Genomic DNA, 22,980 nt, shown 5'->3' on the forward strand with positions numbered 1-22,980 from the left:
GGTCACACTGCAGTGGCATTGGCTGCAGCAGAAGACCAGAGGCCCTGCCTCCTCCCCAGGCTCTCCATCTGGCCTGGAGGCAGGCTCACACCCTGGAAAGGGTCCTTGCTGCTGTTCAGTCACACATGCACTCTCACTCACCCTTCCCCACCATGCTGTGACCTGAGGACTTTCATCCCCATTCTCAGGGTGAAGAAGCTCAAATCTACATAGTTTAAGAAACTATGACCCATGGTGGGGGGGAGTGGGGATCAAGAGGCAGTCCCTTTCCCTCCACGCCCTGCTCACTCAGCTGCGCTGCCAAAATGCATGACAAGGGTGCGAACATACATATCAGGCGAGGATTCTGGAACCAGACTGAGGATGATGACTTAGACAACCCCACCACACACAACCACCTGTGCCTTGGCCTGGACATAGGGTCAGCTGGAGGCTGCAGGCTCAGAGTAAGTGGGCTGCTGGGGAAATCCACTGAGATGAGCGGAGTGGGGTCCTGAGTCAGTGCCCCACACTGTGAACACGTGTTCACAGGCTCTTTCAAAGTGACTGTTCTGACCTCTGGTGTCCCTCTGATCTGGGCTACATTGCTTGTTTATGGATGAAGAAAGGCTATGTTAATGCACCTGGAAATCACAGCCTCACTTCCCCAAGCATGTTTGGCCACAGAAAATATATTCAGTCGGGCAAAGGTCACAAGGTCGAGTCCTTTCCCCAGGACCAGAGCCAGTCTCCGAGGGTGCCACTGAGGACACTTGCCCGGACTTGTATCAGGTTCCTGGGTAGATGATCACCTCTGGAAGGTCCTCACCTCCCAATTCACACAATAGAAGAACTGTGGCCACTTTCCCTGCCCACCTCGCTAGCTCATAGCTTCTCCTTCCTCTCTGGTCCCCACGACCCCCAGCTCCCAGCCTGCTAGGATGTGTGGATGGGTCCAAACCCCAGCTGTGTAAGTGCTCAGAGAGACCTCAAGCATCTGGGGGAGTTTGGGAGACTTTGTATCCCCATAGCTCTGAGCAGCTGGGGAGGGTGAAGGTGGTGGCTGAACTCCTAATCCATTCACCACCGCGCATGCAAGCAGGAAGTGATATGCCATTTCCTAGGGAAGTCCAGGAGGGGAAATGATTTGCCCCCCACCTCTGCACAGTACATATAGTGAGCACAATAAATGCCTGATGGACTGCACAGAGGGTATAAAGTATCAAGTGCCAAACAAGGGTCTCCAACAGTAAATCAGAGGAGTAGTGACCCCTGTTGGCCTGGCTTGGCCTGCAGTGGCTTCCCATAAGTGACGCTGGGATAGGGGTTGGATTTGGGGTTGTGCAGAGGAGAGGGAACTGCTGGCCCTCTGGGATATTGGAATAAACAGAAACCTAACAGCCAGCCTGGAGGTGGGGCTGTGTGGGGACCCTGCACTGCTGGGTCAGGGGCTTGACCCCAAAGTTACCTTTGTATCCTTCTAGGTACAAACCTCAAGGTCCCCCAAGACTTGGCCCCCAGAATCGCCCCCACTTCCTGGCAGAGCAGAGGAAACCAGTGCATGAATATCATAAAGTTATTGAGTTCTTTTTTCTTTTTATTGGCAAAGTAAATATATTTTTATGAAGGACCAAAGAAAATATACATAATTGTAACATATGTACACCAGCTTTATAGATTTTTAAAATTTCAAATTTACACAAATGCTGATGTTATTAAAAGATATTTTATGTAGATGTACCTATGTACAGTTTATTTACATACATTCATAGGATGTGAAATAAACCTGTCAAACAAGCTAGTTCATTTGATATTAATTTCTAGACAAAATAAGGAATGCATTTCTAAATCAGGATTGGGGGCTCTATCTGCTTCTTCTACATGCTATGCAGCCTGTTCTGTTCCTGTCCTCCCAAAAGGTGACCCTGGAGGCTGGTGTCTGGAAACTGGACAAGGGGCTGAGCCACGCTGGGTACAGACAGTCCGGGGCCAGCCTACATCTGTCTGCCTGCCCTGCACATTTAACTGAAGCACATGCACATCAGCCCCCCAGAGAGGGGCTTTTTCACCCCAATCCCACAGCCATCAAGAGGCCAGGTCCTGCACCCCTAACAGCCTCGCCCATACCTTCTGGTAGTCAGGCTGAGTGAAGCATCTTGGACAAAGCCACCTGCACACCACAGTGCAGCCCAGGACTTTTGGCCTACTTCCTTCTTCCCAGTGTGGCTCCCTGTGGGAACTGATATTTCAAAACTGCACATTTCATCTTCCCGGGCAATAAAGTGCTGGCCCTGGCCCAGGCAGGGAGCCCAGTGGGAGAAGGGCCAGGCCCCCAGACACTGCAGCAGAGGCCTGTGGCAGCGGCGCAGGAAGGCACAAAGGCACAAAGGCACGGAGGCCGGCCTCCAGGTTAGGAGCTGGGTCTCCCCAGGAAAGGCAGCAGGTGGGGGCTCTGGGTTCCTGCCTCCCAGGCTAGCCCCCTTCTTCCCATACCAACCCAGGCTGCTGGGTTGGTAACATTCTCACTTCCCTCTGAAGGAGGCAAATAAATTATTGCTACAAAATATATGGGTGATCTGGGCGATCTGATGGGTTGGGGATGGGGTGGGCCAGTGGCAGCGGTAATAGTTGGTGTGGGTGGCTGGGGGGGGGTGTCAGTTGGCAGCACGTACGGAGCGGCTGCTCCGGGGGAAGCGGTGCACCTTGATGTGCTTGGACAGGTGGTCACTTCGCGCAAACTTCTTCTCACACACGGGACACTGGTAGGGCTTCACGCCAGAGTGCGAACGCCGGTGCCTTGACAGTTCATCTGAGCGGGAGAACCTACAGGGACACAGCAATGAGCGAGGCCAGGCTGGCCCGCCCTGTCCCCCTCACCACCTCCCACACACACCCAGGCCAGCAGTAGATTCCCAGGGCTCCAGCAGCTGGGGTGCTTCAGCTACCCAAGTGCTTCTGAATTCACGGGCGAAAATCCACTGTCCCAAACCCCCTCCCCATGTCCCTGTGGTCCCTCCAGGACAGCAAGAATTGCAAATAAAAGGCTCTACCAGCACAGCAGGCCATTCTCACACATCTGAGCCTGCGAGGGGCTGGTAAATATTGGGACAGGTTTTCAAGCCTACCAGAGACCTGACTTACTCTCCACCCCACCCCAAACACTGCCCCCCTCCAGCGTGCAGTGGGATCACCTTGCCCTACTGAGGCTGTGCCTCATGCTCTCACTTAGACGAGAACTCATGGCTTCTGTGGAGCTCTACACAGGGAAGCCCATCCAAAGGAGAAAGTAAGGCTGGAGAGAAGTGTCTCTTTCTCCAGCCCAGCAGGGAGTTCTTGGCTCCTTACTCTTGCTTCCATTAATATGCCCCACCCCATTCCTGGACCCTGTTTTCCTGAACACAGGGCCCCCAAGATGTCCCCAAACAAAACTGTATCTCTGTGAGGTACTCCCGAGAGTGTAAATGGTTCCCCTGCCACCTCCCTCCCTTGGCCCCAGCCTGCCCAGGAACAAGTGTTCCCACAGCCCACAGGCCACTGAGAAGGAGCAGCTGCTAATGGGAAAGGTAAGAAGCGAGCTGGACCACAGGGCTCATACAGCTACCATTGACTTCAGGGATTTGAGGCTCTCCTCACCCCTCAAAGCCCCACTCCCCACACATACATATCTCCTCTTCTCTGTTCCACCTATAGCGAGCTGTCCTTGTTTCCTCTTGCCACAGGACATTCGCTTATACTGTTCCCTTTACCCAGAATGCTCGTCCTTCCCTTCTTCTCCTTGCTCCCTCCCACCCATCCCTTAGAGCCCAGTTCAGACGTTACTTCCTCATGAAAGTCCTCTGGGACTACCTCATTCTAGGCTCCCACAGCACAGTGCACCTCTCTTCCCTGGCCTCTGCCATAGTTGTTGCAGTTTTAAATTAATTTCCTACTTTTTGATGAATGTCAGGCTGTGCCACTAGACCATCAGCTCCATGAGGAAAGATGAGTCTAACTGGTGCATGATAGGTGCCCAGTTAGTGCATTTGCATGAAAGAGTGGACGCAGCAGGCACCCGCAGGAGGATGGACAGCTGTCACAGGGACAGTGCCCTCGAGTCCTAGTGCATCCATGCACCCACATGCACACGTGATCCACACACACTCACATGTATACACACATGCCACATGTGTGTGCCTGTCGTGGACATGGGCACACTGCAGACAAGTGTGCACACTCACACACTTATACATGTCACCCACTCCAACCTGTACACACGTATGCGCACATACACACATCACACACAGGGATGCATGTGTACCTACATGAACACATGTGCACACACAGGAATGCCAGACCCAACAAGCTCCATTCCTGGACCAGGGGCCACACAGCCAGAGGTAGGTTAGGTGATACTCCTGGAGAGGTAGGTTAGCTGTCCCCAACCCAGGTGTGACCCTGTGGGTTCAGACCTCAACCCCATAGCCTGCCAAGGAGCAGGGGGACCTAGCAGGTTAAGTCCTGGAGAAGGCTCAGGTGGGCAGCAGGAGGGCCTGAGCACAGATGGGGAGCCAGGCCCAGAGGCAGGGAAGATAAACACTTCAGCTTGGCTTGGCTGCCCCAAAGCCCAGGGCCCTGCCCCTAGAGCACAACCAGGTTTCTTCCACCCCCATTCCAGAGCACCAATTGTGGTGAGCAAAGAGCAGTGCTCTCAGCATATGTTCAGATTAAAGGAAGACCAACTGGCCCCTTTGCCAGATGAGGAAACTGAGGCTCAGAGTGATGAGGGCTGATCCAGGGTCACAGGCAAGACAGAGCAGCCAAGGCCCTAGCAAAGGTCCTGAAACAGCTCCCTGCTGTACCCTGCCCACCTTGGTGGCCACAAAGGATCTGGCCACATCCACAGAGCCTGGCTGGAAGATATGTACCACTGGAGCCCTGTGCCAGGGAAGAAGCAGCATCAATGCTCTGGCAGTCAGAGCCTGGACCTGTGCTTCTGGGCCAGGGCCACGTGCCCCAGCTGGAGTTGGACACAGAGCTTCTGAGCAGGTGGGCCTGCCTAAGGCAGGAGCCAGCAGAAAGCTACAGGAAATGCCATCAACAGTGCCAGAGCCTTCATGGACACCACGTACTGGGAGTCTGCACCTTTCAGGGAGCCCCATCAGATTGACGATACCACAGTAAGAGCTCAAAGAGGACAAGAGGCTTGCCGGGGTCACATAGCAGTGGAACAGCAGGATCTGCTCAGGTCCGCACCTGACCAGGAACCCCGCGTGGTCCTGAGCAAACTTAAGAAACATCCTGGGTCTCAGTTTTCTCATTCATCCAAAGAAAATCTTAGGATTCTTGTCCACCTTCTGGAACTTTCCTCAGAGGCCAAAGGTGGTGACACAGGACCACAGGGTCCCTGTCATCATGGGGGCAACCAAGGGAAAGCCAGGCCTGAGAAGAAGCTGTCCCCACCTACAAGCCCCCTCTCTGCTGCCTCAGGGTCCTGTGATTTGAGGGGTCCCATCCCTGGAAACTGAACCCTCAGAAGATCCCTGCCTCACACCCTCACCCACATTGTCCCAAAGAGCAGCATTGGAGATACCTGGGGGCCACACAGAAGGAGGAGCCAGGTAGCTAAGATGCAGCCTTTGTAGGCTCATACTGACCAGCAGCATGGGCAAGCTGGCAAGCTCTCTGAGGTTGTTTCCTCACCTGAAGCCAGGCGAGTGACAGATCTGCCTCAGAGGACTATAAAAGGTGACAACTGTTTACAGCAGTGCTTGGCACATGGCAGGCATCCAACAATTGTGAACTCTTATTACCAGCAAGGAGCTTAGCACAGGGCCCAGCCTCTGGTGAGGTCCTTGAGGGTGTGGGTGGTTACTGTGATTCGCGTTGCTGAGGTGCAGGACAGGGAAGCACAGAGGTCCAGGTGACTCTCCTGAGCAGCCTGTAACATCAGCACCACCACCGGTACACATAGCACCATTGTCAAAGGCACCCCTTCCATCAGCCAGAAAGCCATGATTGAAAAGTCAAGTCTCAAGGATTCCAATGGGTATGGCACCCCCAAGAGTTGTGCAGCGCACACCCTGCCCAACAACACTTGGCAGCTCTGCTGACTGAAGGGATGGGGTCAGAGAATGCCCCACCGCATAGAGGCAGCAGTGACACGGGCCAAGAGAGGCCAGTACCCAGACCACTGGGCTTGAATCCTGTCCCTGCCACCTCCTGACTCTGTGGCCTCAGGACTGCAACTCCCCTTTTTTGGGCCTCCAGGGTCTGCTGGGGATGACAACAGTACCTGCCACACAGGGCTGGTGAAAGTTATTAATATTCCTATGAGCTGTAGCAGGAAGGGATTCTTTCTGGACAGAACTGCTTGGCCATTCTGGAACAGGATGTTCTGCTGAGGGAACAAAGAAGGCCTGTGTCTGAGAGTGAAGCAAGGAAACTTCTAGGAAGGCAGGCAAGCAGCCACTTCCCAGATGGTTAGCTTGGAATAGGGAAGGTCTGGTTTCAGCTCTGACAAGGGTGCCAGAACCATGTCACAAGAGGGAAAGAGCCAGGGAACACAGGGTTCAGGACCAAGAGCAGAAGGAAGCAGGGGTTGGTTACCTGGGCAAGTGACAATGGGGGAGTGGAGTACAGGGAGGGACACTGTTCATCACAAAAAGGTGCACAGGGTGGGGCATAGGACACAGTGTCAGGGCCAGAACTGGCCTGGTAGGAGGAAGAGGGATCTGCTCACCAGGCCGAGCAGGAAGAAGAGAAGCAGACTTGGGAGTGGGGAGCTCCTCACATGGGGAGGCAAGCAAGAGTGCAGGGGTGCCACTCTGAAGACCAGCTGCCGGTGGAAGTCCTCTCAACACTCTAGCAGGCTGCATCCCACTGGAGGCTTGCAGAAGGGACTGGAGAGAGGTCCTCAGTCTGGGGGTGGGAGGTTAGGGGCAGACAGCCTAAGGTGAACTCCTGGTTCTGCCACTTACTAGTTGTGTGACCATGGAGAACTTACTTAAATGCTCTGTTCCTCATTTCCTCCTTTGTAAAGTGGGGACAACATACTGACACATACCTCATGGACTTGTTTGGAGCATTACATGAGTTACTGCGTTTGGTGCATTCAGAGCAGTGCTTGAGGCACATCAGGAACTACTGTTATCACTGCCACTGTTGCCAGATCTTTTCCCTCACCCATGGTATGACACCTGAAAGAGCTGATGGCCTTGTGGGGGAGAGAGGACACCCAACCATTATAATACCAAGTACACAGGAAGAAAAGAGGAGGGGGAAACCAGCCCATGGCTGCAGGTGGGAGAGGCATGCCTGTCATACTGCGTGCAGGTCAGGGTGGGGCTGAGGCACTGCCTGGGGGTGCACCCAGAGCCATACTCACTAGCTCTGTCTCTGTAGGCTTTCTGGGCCTCCATTTCCCCCTCTGTAAAACACAGATTGGTGCCTATATGTTCCAAAGCTATTATGAGGACTCTGTGAACTAATGCTTGTGATGTGTGCAGAACAAAGCAGAGACCATCATAAGACCAACTACAGCTACCACTGGGGAAAAAGCTTTGGAGAAATAGGGCACAGAGAGGGCCGAGGTCCAAGGGGAAGGCTGCCCTGCAAAGGGGAGGTGGAGGTCAGCAAGCAGATTATTCAGGTCTGTGGGCCAGAATGAGAAGTTTGGGTGGAGTTTAAGTGTACCAAAGTAGACATAAAGGTCAGAGTAGCCTTGTGAGGTAAAGAGCTCCTCATGGCAGGAGGCATACAAGCAAGTGTACCTCATGAGAACAATTGAATAGTGCCTAGCACAGTGTAAGTGGTCAATAAACATGATACCTCATCATCACCACGTCTCCTGTCTTGTACAGACCAAGCTGCCACAAAGTGGGGTCTGTCCTCCTGCCCAACTGCTGCAAGGGCTCCTTCTATCCTTGACCCTTCGTTGAAGGTTATGGCCACATTTAAAGGACATGCATGTCTTGTGTGCAACCCCAGGGTGTCAGGCTTTCTGAAAGCCAACTGGGGACTCTCAAATCCTTAGAGAAACAGCCCTCCTGAAAGGTAGGCATGCCAGGCTCCCAGTGCCTCTGCCATGTGTGACCCCACCAAGACCAGACCCCACTCTGGCGGAGCTTGGGAAAGCTGGGGGTGCCCTTTGAAGTGCTAGGAGTGGCTGGAGGCAAGGATGGCTCCAGAGTCTACTCCATGGGGAATTCACCATGCCATTTCAAGTGAATCCTGAGCAAAATGACCAATGTCAAGACTTAAACGGCGTGGCTCAGCGGTTGAGCATCAACCTAGGATCCAGGAGATTGTGGTTCAATTCCTGGTCAGGGCACATGCCCGGGTTGCAGGCTCGATCTCCAGTCAGGGCCGTGCAGGAGGCAGCCGATCAATGACTCTCTCTCATCATTAATGTTTCTATCTCTCTCTCCCTCTCCCTTCCTCTTTCTGAAATCAATAAAGATATATTTTTTAAAAAACTTACCCAGTGGCAGAGCTGAATTCCCTCCATAAATCCCATTCTTGTTTGCACACTTCCTGTCATGGGGAACTCACTACCTCATAAGGCCACTGTGTCGGGAGCTGAGACCTCCCTCCCTAAGATGCACTTTGGGCTGAGGGGCCTGTCCGCTTTCTGAGACAGCCTGGAAGAAGTCGGGTCCCCTCCTCCTAGGGAAGTAGGCCAATTGGGCAGCCTTGACCAAGGACCACACCCTTCCTTTCTGTGGTCCCACCCAGCCCTATCCCAAATGGATGGGCCACTTGGCAACAGTCAGTAGCAGCCAGGGGACAGTGCTGAGGAAGACGAGTCCATCATGAGAGTCAGACCAGTGCTCTGCCAAGCAAATGCCCAACCTCTCTCCAGCCCTGCTCCCTACCAACAGGAGACTGCATCCAAGAGGAATCCCTGTAAGTCTGGGGGTGCCTCTGCGATGGGGTACTGCCCACATGAAGGCCAGGCAGAAAACCTTCCCTTCTCAGACTCTGATCTTGAATGAGAGTGACATTATCACTGATGAGAAGGGGGCACTGCTGAGCACCCCAGCACCCCTGGCCCTGGTAGGGAGAGGTTGTGAGTAGGCCCTCCACTTTACAGATGAGGAAACTGAGGCTTGGGAAGGGGGACCATCCCAAGGGCACATAGTGAGCTGGAGACTGACCACGACCCCAGGACTGGGGCTTTCAACCACTGCCACCAGCTGCCCCCCACTCACAGAGTCTCAGTGCCTTTCCCTTCTGCAGTTGAGCACCTGCCTCTAAAGCCCCATGTCTCTGGTCTCCTCCCCACCCCAAGCTCTGACCACCCAACATTACACACATGCCGCCGTATCACGCCTCACAAACTGCTCTGCAAATGTGCCTGTTACCCGAAACCTACTTGGTGGACTGTGGCATGAGTCTCAGAGAGGCATGTGGCACCAGCACTGCCACCCAATGCTGTGGGGCTGAAGTGCAGGCTCTCACAGAAGGCAGCCCTGTGGGTCTGCTGATTGGCACCTTTGGGACATTAGGGGTGGGGGTGCCCGCACTGAGGAAGGGCCCCCATAACCCAAAATGCTCTTTGGGACAAGTCCCTTCCCTGGTCAGCTCTACGCTCCCATGGAAAGGGGCTGCCAGCATCACATCAAATGTTTCAGTCACAGCTCCTGTCCTGGGCCAGCCAGGACTCCAGGAGTGGCACCTCACACCCTGGGACCAACTCTCAGGAGTTCTCAAACAAAAGTCTGGCCATATAAACAAAAGCTGCAAACTGCTCCCTGTGAGCCACACCAACATGGATACACAAGCATAGAAAAGGTGCACAAACACATATGGCCATGCAATACAGAGACACACATGAAAAAAGCAAAATGCATACACAAGCAAGATGCATGTGCACACACAGTTACAGTGACTTGCAAGAACCAATTCTGCACACAGATGAGGCATGCCACATGGCTCTCTCACACATTCACACATGTAGCAACAGCCACAGCAGCAAAGCCCAGGAATGTGCCAGTAGCACAAGCCACCCTCCCAGGCAGGCCAGAGAGTCCAGCAGGGTGGGCATCCTAAACTGGGGAAAGCCCAGCTGTGGCACACTAAGCATCTGAGCTCCTGGCCAGCTGCCTGCTTTTCAGGAAAAGGTGGACATGCCTCCCAAAGGTGAGCCAGCACCTGGGGCCCAGGGGAGGGAGTCCATCCAGCAAGGCTGCCTGAGGGCTGGGTAACTCTGAAAGAGCCCTGTCCTTTGAGAGTTGGTTTCCCCCACTGTGCCAGGCAAAGTAGAGCCTGGAAGTAGTCTTCTACCTTTGGGTAAGCACACCCAGCTGGGTCCTCCCTTGTGGTTGGCCTTTGTGGCTTCTCTAACACACCTCTAGGTCTCCTAGGGGAACAAGGGCCTGGCCCAGCCCATGTGCCCAGGGACTTCTGTAAGAGAAGTTGGTCCCTTTGGATGAGAAACAGCATTTTCAGGACGTGGGCGCTCTGATACAACCCGTTAGGTTCAAGTCCCATTTACGAAGCTGTGTGACCTTGGGCAAGTTACTTAGCCAGTCTGAGCCTCAGTTTGCTCAGCAGTGAGATGGGAGTAAGGGTGATACTTACCCTTTGGGGTGCTGTGAGGCAAAGGGAGCAGTGCACATACAGTTGAAGCCCCATCTGGCACAGCCCATACCCCATCATTCTCAACTGTCTTTGATATGACTATGAGAGTCTTTCTGCCCTGGCTCAGCTCCTCACTCTCAGCACAAGTTCCAGCAAGCCTTATCAGACCAGTTGTTTTCTGGCTATAGTGGTCAGGAGGGACAAGGAAACCTCTGAGCAGCTGTGCTAGCTCTGGTGCTGCCCCCTGCCCACCCTCTCCCCTTTCTAATCAGTCTTATCTAATGGTAAAGAAATCAGCCTTGGCTGCACACCCAGAAGAACAGAACAGAGATAAGGGGCAATGCTCACCATCCAGCCTGTCACCCATCATACTGACCTCCAGCCACAGCCTGGCCAGGTGCAGGCAAAGGGCTTCTCGCCTGTGTGCCGTCGCAGGTGGGCCTTGAGGTGGCTGCTTTTGGTGTACATCTTGCTGCAGCCGGGGAAAGTACATTTGTGCATTTTGATGAGTTCCGCTGCAGGGTTCTTGGGGAACTTCTGGCCCATGAGGAGGCCGGTGGGGCCAGGCCCCAGGGGTCCTGACCCAATGGGCTTGGCAGCAATGGGCACAGGGGCAATGCGCACGAACTTGGAGGGCACATTCAAGTTCGAGGAGGGCACCACCTGGGGCAGGAGTGCAAAGGTCTGCCCCTGGATGTTGACCAAGAGCTGGGCTACCTTGACACTCTCCGGAGCCTGCCCAGGGGAGGAGGGCTCTGTGCCTGATTCCTGCTTCACCTGCACAGGCTGAATCTGCAGCAGCAAGGGGATAGGGCCATCAGGTGCAGGCCCCCCGCCTGGGCCCTGAGTGTCACCCGCACTGGCACCACCTGGTTGGGGAGCACAGCGTTCTCTCCCACCAGACCCAGGATGGAGGTGGCTCCTGTGTGGCCCAGCTGAGAGCTGACTACAGGCCTCCAAGTCCTTGTTGTTGCTCTCTGGAGCCTCCTTGACTCCCAGCTCCATGTTCTCCTCCAGAAACTCTTCAATCTCCTCCAGGGTGGGCTGGAAGGGCCTTGGAACATCATCGGGATCACCCACAGGAAACTCCGGGAAGCAGAAATGCTCCCCCTTCACAGGTGCCGGTGCCCTCCGCCAGGCCTCCCATGTCACAGGACCACTGCTGGCCCCGATGCTGCCGCTGCCACCACTGCCCAGCGTAGCCTGGGATAGCAGGAAGTCCAAGATGTTGTCCTGGCCCTCAGCACCCGAGCCACTGCTATAGCAGGAGCAGAGGGCTTGTGAGTCTGGGCTGGCACAGGAGCAGAGGCTGGAGGCGTCACTGTCATCTTCCGAGAGGGGCGAGGGCAGCATGTGGTACGCCCGCCCACCTACCAGCCTGTCTCCCAGATATCCAACCCGGCACTTCGGTGACGAGAAGTTCTCGTCCACTGGAAGCAAGTGGTCCACCATGTTGGCCTGGCCGTGCCACTGCTGGCTGTGGAGGAAAACAACAGAGGGCAGATCAGGACAACAGAACACTCACCGGCCACCTCATGGGCTTGTGCCCCCCTCCCCCCACCACGACCTGCCCAGAGTCTCCCATTGCCAAATGCCTGGATCTTGCTTCCATCCATACCCCAGGACAACTCTCTGCAAGAGTGTTTTCTGAAATTGCACCACCTGTTTGCAAGAGTGCTCTCCCAAGCCCATTGCACAACCTGGGGCACTTTTGCTTTCAAACAGATTTTCCGGAACAATTCTGGGAAAGGACACATATGCGTCTGTGAATGATTGTGAGTGTGAGCAAGAAAGTGGGTATGTAAGGAGGCTCTCTGCACCTCAAAACAGCCAAGGTCAGGAACCCCATCCAGTTATTCAGAGTTGCTGCATTTCTGAGGACACCTGACCTCATCTTCATTCCTGTTGACTCACTGGAGTGGGGAACAACGGTCATTTGCTCTTTGACCTTTGTGTTGTTGGGGCTTTGGTAGGGTTGCCAGGTTGAGCAAATAAAAATACAGGCTGCCCAGTTAAATTTCAGATTTTAAAAAATGAACAACTTTTAATTTTTAATGTAAGTATGTCCCAAATATTAGATGGGACTTGCTTATATCAAAAAAATTACTATATCTGAAATTCAAATTTAACTGGACAGTCAATCTTTTAATTAGGCAAGTCTAGCTTGCCGCAAAAAATTAAAGACCCATTACACCTGCCTTTCCACATCTGAAGCAGGCAGCTCATCCACCCTCCAGCTCTCAAACCCCTTTGAGCTTGGCTGCCTCCTCTGTGAAAGGAGAGAGAGGGAACAGGCCTGAAAAAACAGACGTTTTAGTGAGGTTCCACCACCAGGAGGACAAATCTCTGCCCACTGGGAGAACTCACAGGAGCAGAGGTGGACCCAGAGTGCTGGGACAGATCTTACCTCATGTGACTTCACAACCGCCTAGTTGGGCCTGTAGAGAAGACCCCCTTGGCCTGCACCCATGGAGCACTCACAACCTCGGGAAGACCCAGCCAACTCCTGTCTCCCAACTAGATCATGTTCTCCATGACAGCTGGCTTGGCTGTAGGGTGTCCTCTGCATCCCCAGTTCCCAGTGTGGCAGCTGGTGCCCAAGAAGAGCTCAGAGAATATCATCAGAGAGTAGTGGGGAAAGCTGCGTCCTCTGAAGGCCATGCTAGGTCTGGTGTCCAAGACGAGTCAACAGTGTCAGGCTGTGATGGAGTCACCTCTGTGGACCTTTGTCCCCACCCAGGTGACCATGAGTGGATGTTTGTTGAGGTTGGGGATATTCTGCACCTGAAGCCAGAGATTCTCTCCTGCCTGGCATCACCTCTGCACCCACCCCCATGCTGTCTCCAGGAACACAACTGGTCCTGGCACCCAGCACCACTCAACAGTCAAGATGCCCAGCCCCAGGCAGAGAGCTCCCAGTTGTGACCTTGGGCAAGTCCTGGCTTTCCCCAAATCTCAGTTTCCTCATCTGTTCTATGTCCCCAATGACCTCAAGACTTTTGATCTCAGATCCATACTGATCTGGGAAGCTTAAGAGCTCAACAAGACAAGGTAGATGCCCTTGGCGAGTCTGTACTCCTGGGCAGTTTTGCCAGGACATTTGGCTTCTGGTTGAAATACTCAGCTAAGGACTTAAAATTGGGCATTTTAAAATACACACTATTCTCACCAAATCAGGTGCTAAGAAGGAATAAAAGTGCCAGATAATGTAAAGGGTAACCAGGCTGGGCAGAAACTCACACTTAGCTCTACGCCTCCCTCACCTGTCACCCACCCTTTGAGCAGGGGGCTATGCTCAACCTCTGCAACATATCAGCTGGGTGAATGATCTTGGGCAGGTGGCACAATGTCTCTGTGTCTGTCTTGGTCTATTGGGTGGGGATGCTGCCAACAGTGCCTAGTTCCTAGGTTCTTTTAAGAGTCCAAAGCTAACATATGCTGAGCACTTACTATAGGGCTGACATGCATTCAGGGATGGTCAGTACCAGCCATTAGGATTAGCCTCCAAATGGGAGAACATACGGTCTTTCTGCCCCTCTGCTGTGATGTTGAATCCAGGGAACTCCAGCCTTCCTGGAACCTGGGACGAGGCCATTTGCTGGTGGGAAGCAGCAAATTAGACCATGTTTCTGCCCACTAAACTCTCCCCTAAAATGTGACCACCAACTGAATATTCCATAATATCGAGGAATTACTCTTGATATTTTTAAGTGTGATGATGGTACTGTGGGTGGTACATTCTTTTTAAAGGAGGCCTTCCTCTTCCACATATAAACTGAGATAGTCACAGATAAAATTATATAAAAAGAGTGAGGGAAAAAAGTAAGTACAGTAGGGTAGGGTGGGAGGAAACCTCCAATAGTTTCCCAAGGAGATGTGACCCAGCCTCCTTTCAGCACACAGCACCTGGGCTCTGCTCATCTCTCACATGTCTCACTCACCTCCACCTGTTCCATTCCACACTAGCTGTGTACCAAGCTCACCAGCATCATGGGCCTCTGGCTACTACCCTGGCTGCCCCCTCTCTGGGGATCCCTCTTCCCTCAGCACTCGAAGTAGGAGTAACATTTCAATCTCAGCTCAGAAGTCACTTCTGGTAGGGGCCTCCCCTGACCATTCCCTATTACATCATCCCACCTTATATTCTTCCTAGCAGTTGCCAAGGCCAGAAACTATCTTAGTTATGTGTTTGTGTACTTTATTTTCTCTCTACCTCCCCACCAGAATATAAGCTGTTCTGACTGTCCCGTCCACGTCTATATTCCAGAGTCTAAAACAGGACCTGGCAAACTTTGCTGATGGAGTGAAAGGCTGCTGTTGTGGAGAGCCAAAAAGGAAGGGGAGGGTGGGGTCTGGGGGTAGAACGAGACCTGCTGTAGAATGGCAAGGGTTGAGCAGCAGTGTAGTAATGCAGGGCTGAGTGGCCTGGGCTTGATGCTGAGGCACTCAGAGCCTAGAAGGGGCTCTGGAACTGCCCGAGGCGATGGCGTTACAGAGAGGGCAGCCAGGGCTGAGCCGGCTCAGGCCCCTAAAACACAGCAGCACGTGGCACGGCCAGGGGCACAGGCTTCGCGCAGGGGGAGGGGACACACTGTTCCCGGCACCATCCCCAGCAGTCCACGGGACTCCGCCCCCTCCCCCCCCACTCCCTTCGGCCGCCAGGCCTGCTGTTTATCCTCCCGGGGACACAGCGGCAGCAGGAACAACATGTAATTGATAACAAGCCCAGAGCCGGCCAAGGGCTTGCCATTGGGTCAGCGTGCAAATCAAGAGGGTGGTGGACGGGGGCCACCCTTCAAAATAAGAGTCTCTGCTACCCGCTCAGTCGGCAGGCCCAAAAGTCGCTGAGCCCCGGTCATCCTCGCACCTGTAGGGTGGCCTGGGCGCCCGGGGAGCCCCACGAGTCACCCGGTCCTTAGAGGGGGGAGATGATTTTAGGGATTCAGACATTTGGTAATTTTTCACACACACACCCGAGATTGGGCGAGAAAACAGCCCCTTTTTGCCTGCGGGGGGGGGGGGGGCAGGTCGGGGAGGGGTTCCGTAGGGAACACCACAGTGGGGAGCGAAGAGGGAACCCGACGGCCAGGGAGGGGGGGGATGGCCTCTTCCCTGCCGCAGCCACCGCCAGTCCTCGGCCATCACTCTGCTAATGTCCAGGCCGACAGGCCAGGAGGCTCTGAGCCGGGAGTCCGAGTAAGAAACGTGTGAGCGGTGCGAGTGTACTACAGGGTGTGAGTTCCTGTCGTGTGACTGTGCGTGTGCGGACGTGGTACGCGGCGGCCGGTGTGGCTGTACGGGAGTGTGTCCGCGACGTACTCGCGCGTGGAGCCAGCGTCGGTGCCCGCGCGCGCACGCGTGTGAGTGTGTGTGCGCGCGCGTGTGTGTGAACGTGCGTGGGAAAGGAGGGGGTGGGGAGCCCGCTCGGACCCCTCGGTAGAGCTCCGAGTGCTGCCCGCCGAGCACCAAGCCCTCAGCCCGCTCCCCTCCCCGGCGGGCCGAGTGCGCTGACCGACAGTAACCCCCCCACCACAGGCCCCTCCGTCCCCCGCCTCCCCGGCCCAGCAGGCCGGTCCGGCCGCCTACCCGCTCCCCTCGCCAGGCCCCGCCGGGTGCCCGCCATATGGAAGGGCAGGCCTGCAAGGCGCGCCGGGACGCCGAGGCGGAGGGTCGGGCCTCCGCCGGGAAAGTGCCAGTGGGCAACTGGGGTTCACTCTCCCACCGGCTTGTCCCACCCTCAAGGCCCGCGCGGGGGGTCTGCCCGTTCCTCCGACATTTCCTCGGACGCTCCCGCGGAGCCTGGGACAAGGGCGCGGGCGCCCGGCCACTCGCCCAGAAGCGGTCCAGGACCCGCCCCACCCCCCGCGTCCCGGTCAGCCCCCGGAGCGCCCGGGGCCGCGTCCACGCGGCCGCCCGGCCTCGCCGCGCCTCTCCCACCTGAACTTGGCTCACGCCCGGCCGGCGGCCAGGCCCCGGCGGTCCTGAGGCCCAGCGGGCTGGGCTGAGGGCAGCGGGCAGGCTTCCGGTCCGGCGGCGGCCGCGGGCCGAGCCGCCGCTCTGGCTCTGGCTCACTCGCCCGCTGGCCCGCGAGTCCCTGCGGCGGAGCACTGGCCCGCCGCCGCTCGCTGGGCGCTCACTCCCCGCGGCTCACGTGACGCCGCGGGCGCTGCGAAGGCTCGCAGGAGGCTCGGCCTCGGGCGCGCGCCTCATTGGTCCGCGCGGCGCGTCACGCGCCCCGCCCAGGCCCCGCCTCCGGCCCGAGCCCGGGCGGCAAGGGGCTCGGCGCCGCCCGCGCGCTTCTCATTTCCAGCCGGCGGCCCGGCCCCTGGCGCTCAGCTCCCTGCCACATCCCCGCTCCCCACCCCTAGCCGTGACTCGCAGTGTCCGCGGGGGTCGGCTTCTAAAGCGCGGTTCCCAGGGGAGAAGGTGAGACAGGCCTCGGGACCTGAGAAACCCTGAGATAGCCCGAGAGTGCGGTACGCGCAGGGGTGGGCGCCGGGGGCGGGGGGGGACCAGGGGGCCAGCCCCGTCCAGGACACCCCCCTCCCACCTGCAGCCCTGTCCGGGCCGCCGTGTCTCCCCGTGGAGCGCGGGATAAAGTAGGGCACTTGCTGGGGAACGTGTTGTTGGAGAAATACGGTAAGGCCTTTCCGCGGGGGAGCCGCAGTTACCCCGGCGCTCGCCCTGCTGCCCCCCAGCAGCCCGAGGAGCTTGAGGAGGTCTGCTGAGCCCCGCCTCAAATCAGTGCCTCCTCCTCGGGGGCACCCTCCCGAAGACCGCGCAGGGCTCGCAGTCCTCCGTGGCCCGCAGCAATCCCCGGACGCTTTCGCATTCCATCCAGAGACGGGAAGAGGGGGGCTCAGGGTGCCTCGCCCTAGAGAAACCCGTGAGCCCAGGGTGCCAGGCACCCTGCTGCTAAGCCCTTGACCGCCACACAGCTGTTGGATCCTCAGCCAAGCGTTTTACAGGCGAAGAAACGGACTCTGAAGGGCCCTCCCCTGGTCACGCAGCTGGTAAGGAGAGAAGAGAGGGTGAGGCAGCGAGGGCATCTTCCAGACACCCGGACACATGGCAGAGGGCGCACATCCTTTCTGCTCCTGGCGGGGAGGTGGAGCGCCTTTCCCCTGCTCCCCTTGGAGGACGCTGCTAACGCTGGAACTCAGAAACTCGCCGCTAGGACTCTGGAATGCTGCGGGTCTCAGCCCCGAAGTCATGCTCATCCTGGCCCCTGGATCCTGGGGCCCTCCCTGCGCATCTTGTCAGTGCCAGGGATGCAGCCCCTGCTGGCACCGGGAGCCAAAGCCAGGCTTGGCCCAGGTTTAGAGGAGGCCCATGTTGAGGATGAGGGTGGTGATGAGGTGCCCTGGACAGCAGTGGCAGAGCAAGTGGAATTCACTAGTTTTTACACAAGAAGAGGCAGAGATCTGGAGGGTTCAGTGACACATTGTCTTGTCTCTGTGAAGGTGGGAACCCAGCACATCCCTAGCATTGCTCCATCTGCCCTGCATGCTATCCATCCTCCACTCCTCACACACTCCAGCCCAATGTTCCCCATCTCCTGAGTGAAAACCACACCAAAATGTCGGAAGAAGCTTGGAAACAAAGACACATCCCTAGCAGCTTCGGCACACAAGGAAGCTTCAGCACACGGCTGGTCAGAAACTGGGGATCAGAGAAAAGAGAATACTGAATGATCTCACTTATATGTGGAATCTAAAACAACAACAACAAACAAACAAACTCATAGAAAAAGAGACCAGATTGGTGGCTACCAGAAGCGGGGGATGGGTGGAGGGGCATTCGAGGAAATTGGTCAAAAGGTACAAACTTCCAGTTATTAGATACACAAGTACTAGTATGGCTAAAGCTAACACTGCTGTGTGGTTTGTGGGAGTGTTGTTAAATTCTAAGAGTTTTTACCACAGGGAAAAAAAATTTGGGGGCTTTTTATTGTATCTGTATGAGATGATGGATGCTGACTGAAGTTATTGTGGTAATCATTTCATAATATACATAAGTCAAACCATTATATTATATACCTTAAACTTATACAGTGATGTATATCAATTATATCTTAATAAAACTGGGGGAGGGGACTGAAGAACAGCGAAGGTACTCGTGTTAAAACCTGAGTCAGATCATGACCCTTCTTGACTCAGAGCATTTCAGTGGCTCCCACCTCACCACAGCCTGCAGTGCCCTACGGGATCTGCCCCCTGCCCCCATTACATCTCTGACCTCACCCTCTGCTCCTCTCCCTCTTTGCTCACATCACTTCAGTCACACGGCCACCTTGTGGTTCCTCACACATACCAGGCACAATCCCACCTGAGGGTCTTTGCACTTGTTCCTCCTGTTTGTATAATCTCTTCCCCACAAATTACATGGCTCCATCACCTCCTTTGGGGGGGTTATGAAATCTTCAGTGTTTTATTAAATGTTAAATTAACTGTTAAAATTTATGACAGAGACCTTAACATGGACAGAAATCAGGAGGCGCTGTGGGAAGAGCTCTCACACCTGTGTCATCATGACAGACCTACAAGAAGAACTCTATGTTTACAACAGAGCTCTATGGTTGTAACCGCCCCTCCCCTAGGCTCCCTCTTCCCCTCTATAAAGTACTTCCTCCATCTTTGTACATGTGGCGCATCATGTCTACGTGTACCAGATTGCAATCTTTCTTTTTCCTGAATAAATCCTTTTGATGACAGAGTACCTAGTCAACTTCTGTTTCATGGTCAACCTTTTGGGGGCCCATAGGGATTATGGAAAAGTACCCCCGACGGCTTCAGAGCAGGTGAACAACCAGGAGCTGGTGCCCAACAGAGTCCCTTGGGCTCACTGCTCTCTGGCTCGGAGGCTTAGGCTCGGTCTTCTGGAACCCAGCTTCTGATTTTGTGTTCTGAAGCAGTCTGGACTTTATTCAGAAACTCTTTAGAGGGTTGTTGTTGTTGTTGTTAAAGGGCCTTGCTTGCTTGTTTGCTCATTTGTGAGCTCAGGTGACACTTTGGCCTGACTCTCTAGAGGCACCAGGCTGCTTCCGGGAACTGCACTAGCTTTCTGACAGATTCCACCTGGAACAGGGTTGTTTCCACAGAAACTGAGGCTAGGCTCTGGTGTGGTTCTGTCTGGAACCAGACTGCTCCAATGCAAGCTGTGGCTCATCAGTCTTTTGTATTTCTTGAGATCAGGTTGTTCTACTACAGCTGGCTTTTTAACTTTGGCTTGACCCCTCTGTGATCAGGATGCTCTAGAGTGAGACTGGCCGGTATCTAACCTGCCAATTGCTGGAGCTTTTCAGGATGTTTGGGGCCCTTGCTCTGGAGAAAAGTCTCTGAAAAATGGGATCTCCATTATCTAAATATTTCAAGACTATCCTTCCTCCAGAGACTCCTGTTGAAATCATGGTTAAAAGTCATGGTCACTCTTCATGTGCATATTTAACTAAATAAGCAAATCTGACCAAAAGTAATTCAGAATATCAATAGCCACCATGGGGAATCCTTGAGATTCCCAACCTTTTCTTAAAACCCATTTGGAGCCCGGCTGGCATGGCTCAGCAGTTGAGCATTGACCTGGGATCCAGGAGATCACAGTTCAATTCCCAGTGAGAGCACATGCCCGGGTTGCACGATCGAACCCCAGCAGGGGGCCTGCAGGAGGCAGCTGATCAATGGCTCTCTCATCATTGATGTTTCTCTCTCTCTCCCTCTCCCTTTCTCTCTCTGAAATCAATAAAGATATATTTTTTTAAAAACCCAGTTAGACAATATTATCACTAAAATTGGCGAAGATGAATGGGATGCCTATTTCAAGTGGTATTTTGAGGCTTCCAATTGTACCAAAAATCTGAAGTTGCCTCTTTACAAAGTAAACTTTTAGAACTAACTGGGGCTACTGAACTTTTAAAGAGAGAAAAGATGGTTTCTGAAGCCTCGTGACCTTCACTTCCCGTGCTCTCTTGCCCTTCCCTTCAACTCCCTTGTTTCGAGCTTCACCTCTGAAGCCTCGTGCTTTCCACTACCTGGCTTCCTTGCCTTTCCTCTGGTGCCTCCTTCCTCTGAACTTTCTCTCACTCCCTCCTCCTCTAAACATATCAGTACCTGTGTCTTTAAAGTTGAGCCCTCTGAGGATCCTAATATACCTCAAGTTTTGTGTCCCCTGGACTGAAGCCGAATTATAAGCCATAGTTAAAGAATCCCCTAAGGTAGCTGAGGACCCTGACAGGTTTGCTGAGGAGTTTGATATACTTATTCAGACCTATGAGCCTGGGTTTTCCGATTTAGAGCAACTCATGCTAGTTGGTGAAGGCCAGCCTCAGCAACGGATGGGAATTCCCCAATGGGAGCATCTGGGGAGGGATTTAGAAAAACAAACCTCTGATTTTTGGAAAGAAGCTACAAGACTCAAGAACTTCACTGAGCAATAACAGTAGCTTTTAAAAAGCCTGTTGATTGGAGCAATATTCAGACTTGCTCATCAAAGTCTGACAAATCCATTCATGACTATTATAATTGACTTTAGGTGGCTTACAAAGAAAATTCTGGTCTTCCTTCAGATGTTGATTCGACTAGGGTAACCTTTAGTAAGACTTTGTTTATTAAGGGGCTGAACCGATACGTTTTCCTTTTGGTTGAAAGGGCCAGGATGATGTAGAAACCATGTCCACCCAAGATTTGGTTAATTTGGCCAGTCAGCTTGCTCGTGCTCTATATGAGCTATCTAAAAAGTAAGATTGGCACGATGTTTAATTTTTAGCCCTGGCATATGAAGGCCCTTATATGAAACCAAAAGTCTCCTAGATTCTGCTATCATTGCAAAAAGTGAGGGCACTGGGAAAGAGATTGTGGCAAATTTCAGCACTTCAGGCACCCTCGGCCTTCTCACCAGCCTCCCCAACGTCTCCTACTCCCCAGTGATGGTGCTCCAGGGGACAACAGGACTTTTCGCAGCCTTGCCTCTTAATCAGTTGGGAGAAACTTTTCCTCAAAGTGGTGATGAATCTGTCTCTGTCCTTATGACACCAGCCCCTGCCTTGGAGTTCAAATAGTAGGGATTTTAAATAAACTTTAACAGGTTCTGTCTCTGAACCTAGCCCTCTTTGCTTAGGCCCTTTGAAAGATACTCACTCTTTCTCCCTAGTTCTTCTACCCTATTCATATATTAGCCCAAGATTTCCTAGAGAAGTATCATCCCTGAATTTCTTTCTCCCCAAAGGAGGAAATAATCCTAGAATTTGACAGTAGCTGTTAAAATAGCCACTCAGGCAAACTAAATAACTTTTCAACATCTTTTATTTGTTCCATCTCTGACAACTCTATAGCTGAATCTGGGCACACTGATCAATTGTCCCTCCTGGGTCAACTGCTATCCTCTTTATGGACAAAAATCTTCAACTAATATTGGCAAGATCCACAGGGCACCACCACCTCCTATCAAGATTCAAATAGATTCCCCCAAACCCCTTCCCAGAATTGATCAATATCCCATAAGTAAAAAGGCTCTTCAAGGTATAAAGCCCATACTAGATTAATTCAGCCCCTGTAACACTCATTTTACCTGGGAGAAAGCCAAAGGGAGGAGGGTGGAGGTTTGTTTCTGAGCAATAAACCACTTTGTTACCCCTCAAAACCCTGCTGTCCTAACCCCGTACACTGCTGACATCCACCCCAACCGGAAGCGAGTTCTTTGCTGTAACTGACGTTCGCGGCGCATTCAGCGCTCCAGCTGGGGAAGCCGCCAGCGCCTCTGTGCCTGCGCTCGGCTCGGGAAGGAAACAATTCACCTGGAGTAACGCCTCTGGGTTTTCCTGAGAGCCCTTCTTACTTCTCACAAGTTCCGAAGACTGATCTGGATGATGCACTTTTTCCTAAATGTTCTACTTTGTTGCAGTATGTGGACATCTTGCTCCTCTGCTCTTCCTCCAAGGTCTCCTCGCAGGAAGACAGCCTCTGCCTGTTAGAACTTTTGGCTTCGAGGGGCATAAAGTCTCTAAAGAAAAATTGCAGTTTGTCCAAACTCAGGCTTCATATTTAGGTCATCTGATATTGGAACAAGGACTGCAACTGGATCCAGATAGGCTTCCTGGTGTCCTAAGTTTCCCAAGGCCTAAAACTAAGTGTCAGCTCCAAGGCTTTTTGGGGCTAATTGCCTATTGCCAAAATTGGATCCCAGATCTCTCATGAAAAACCTCTATAAGTTTTACTAAAGAATGACAGTCCTCACCCAATTATGTAGGAAGAACAGGATAACATAACTTTTAAAGCCTTAAAGGAGAGTTTAATAACTCCACCTCTTTGGGGGCATCTCAATTGTCAGATTCTCTCTCCCTCTCTCTCTCCCTCTCTCTCTCTGTATATGAAAAGGAAGGAATGCCCTTGGGTTACTACCCAAAAACATGAGGACCACCATAGGCCTTTAGGGGATTCCAGTCAGCAA

General features: G+C 53.6%; 1 protein-coding gene and 1 long non-coding RNA gene across 6 annotated transcripts; one reads left to right on the plus strand and one right to left on the minus strand.

Moving 5' to 3' along the window:
• Positions 1-1,542: 1,542 nt before the first annotated feature.
• On the minus strand, positions 1,543-16,755 carry KLF15 (KLF transcription factor 15). 5 transcript variants are annotated; one of them, XM_081149931.1, is made up of 3 exons: positions 16,477-16,755; positions 10,916-12,016; positions 1,543-2,802 (listed from the first exon to the last, which is right to left on the minus strand). In XM_081149931.1, exons 2-3 carry the CDS (start codon positions 11,989-11,991, stop codon positions 2,634-2,636), a joined length of 1,245 nt encoding a protein of 414 aa, XP_081006057.1. In that variant the 5' UTR covers positions 11,992-12,016; positions 16,477-16,755; the 3' UTR covers positions 1,543-2,633. The 5 variants fall into 5 exon arrangements, with proteins under 5 accessions (XP_081006057.1, XP_081006059.1, XP_081006056.1 ...); XM_081149933.1 differs by having other exon boundaries at positions 1,553-2,802; positions 10,888-12,016; XM_081149930.1 differs by lacking the exon at positions 16,477-16,755 and adding an exon at positions 12,947-13,261 and having other exon boundaries at positions 1,553-2,802.
• A 38-nt stretch (positions 16,756-16,793) lies between these two features.
• On the plus strand, positions 16,794-18,494 carry LOC308563167. The gene is made up of 2 exons (XR_013999749.1): positions 16,794-16,965; positions 17,508-18,494. It is a non-coding gene; the product is annotated as an uncharacterized lncRNA (long non-coding RNA).
• The last annotated feature ends 4,486 nt before the right edge of the window (positions 18,495-22,980 follow it).

Source organism: Miniopterus schreibersii, assembly GCF_964146895.1.
Source record: "Miniopterus schreibersii genome assembly, chromosome: 10".
In the NCBI taxonomy this organism is placed as follows: Eukaryota; Metazoa; Chordata; class Mammalia; order Chiroptera; family Miniopteridae; genus Miniopterus; species Miniopterus schreibersii.

Excerpts from the sequence above, each read along its gene's own strand:
- KLF15 (XM_081149930.1), bottom strand. Across the intron at positions 2,803-10,915 it reads TGGCCAGGCTGTGGCTGGAG|GTTCTCCCGCTCAGATGAAC; the intron begins GTCAGTATGATG and ends GTGTCCCTGTAG.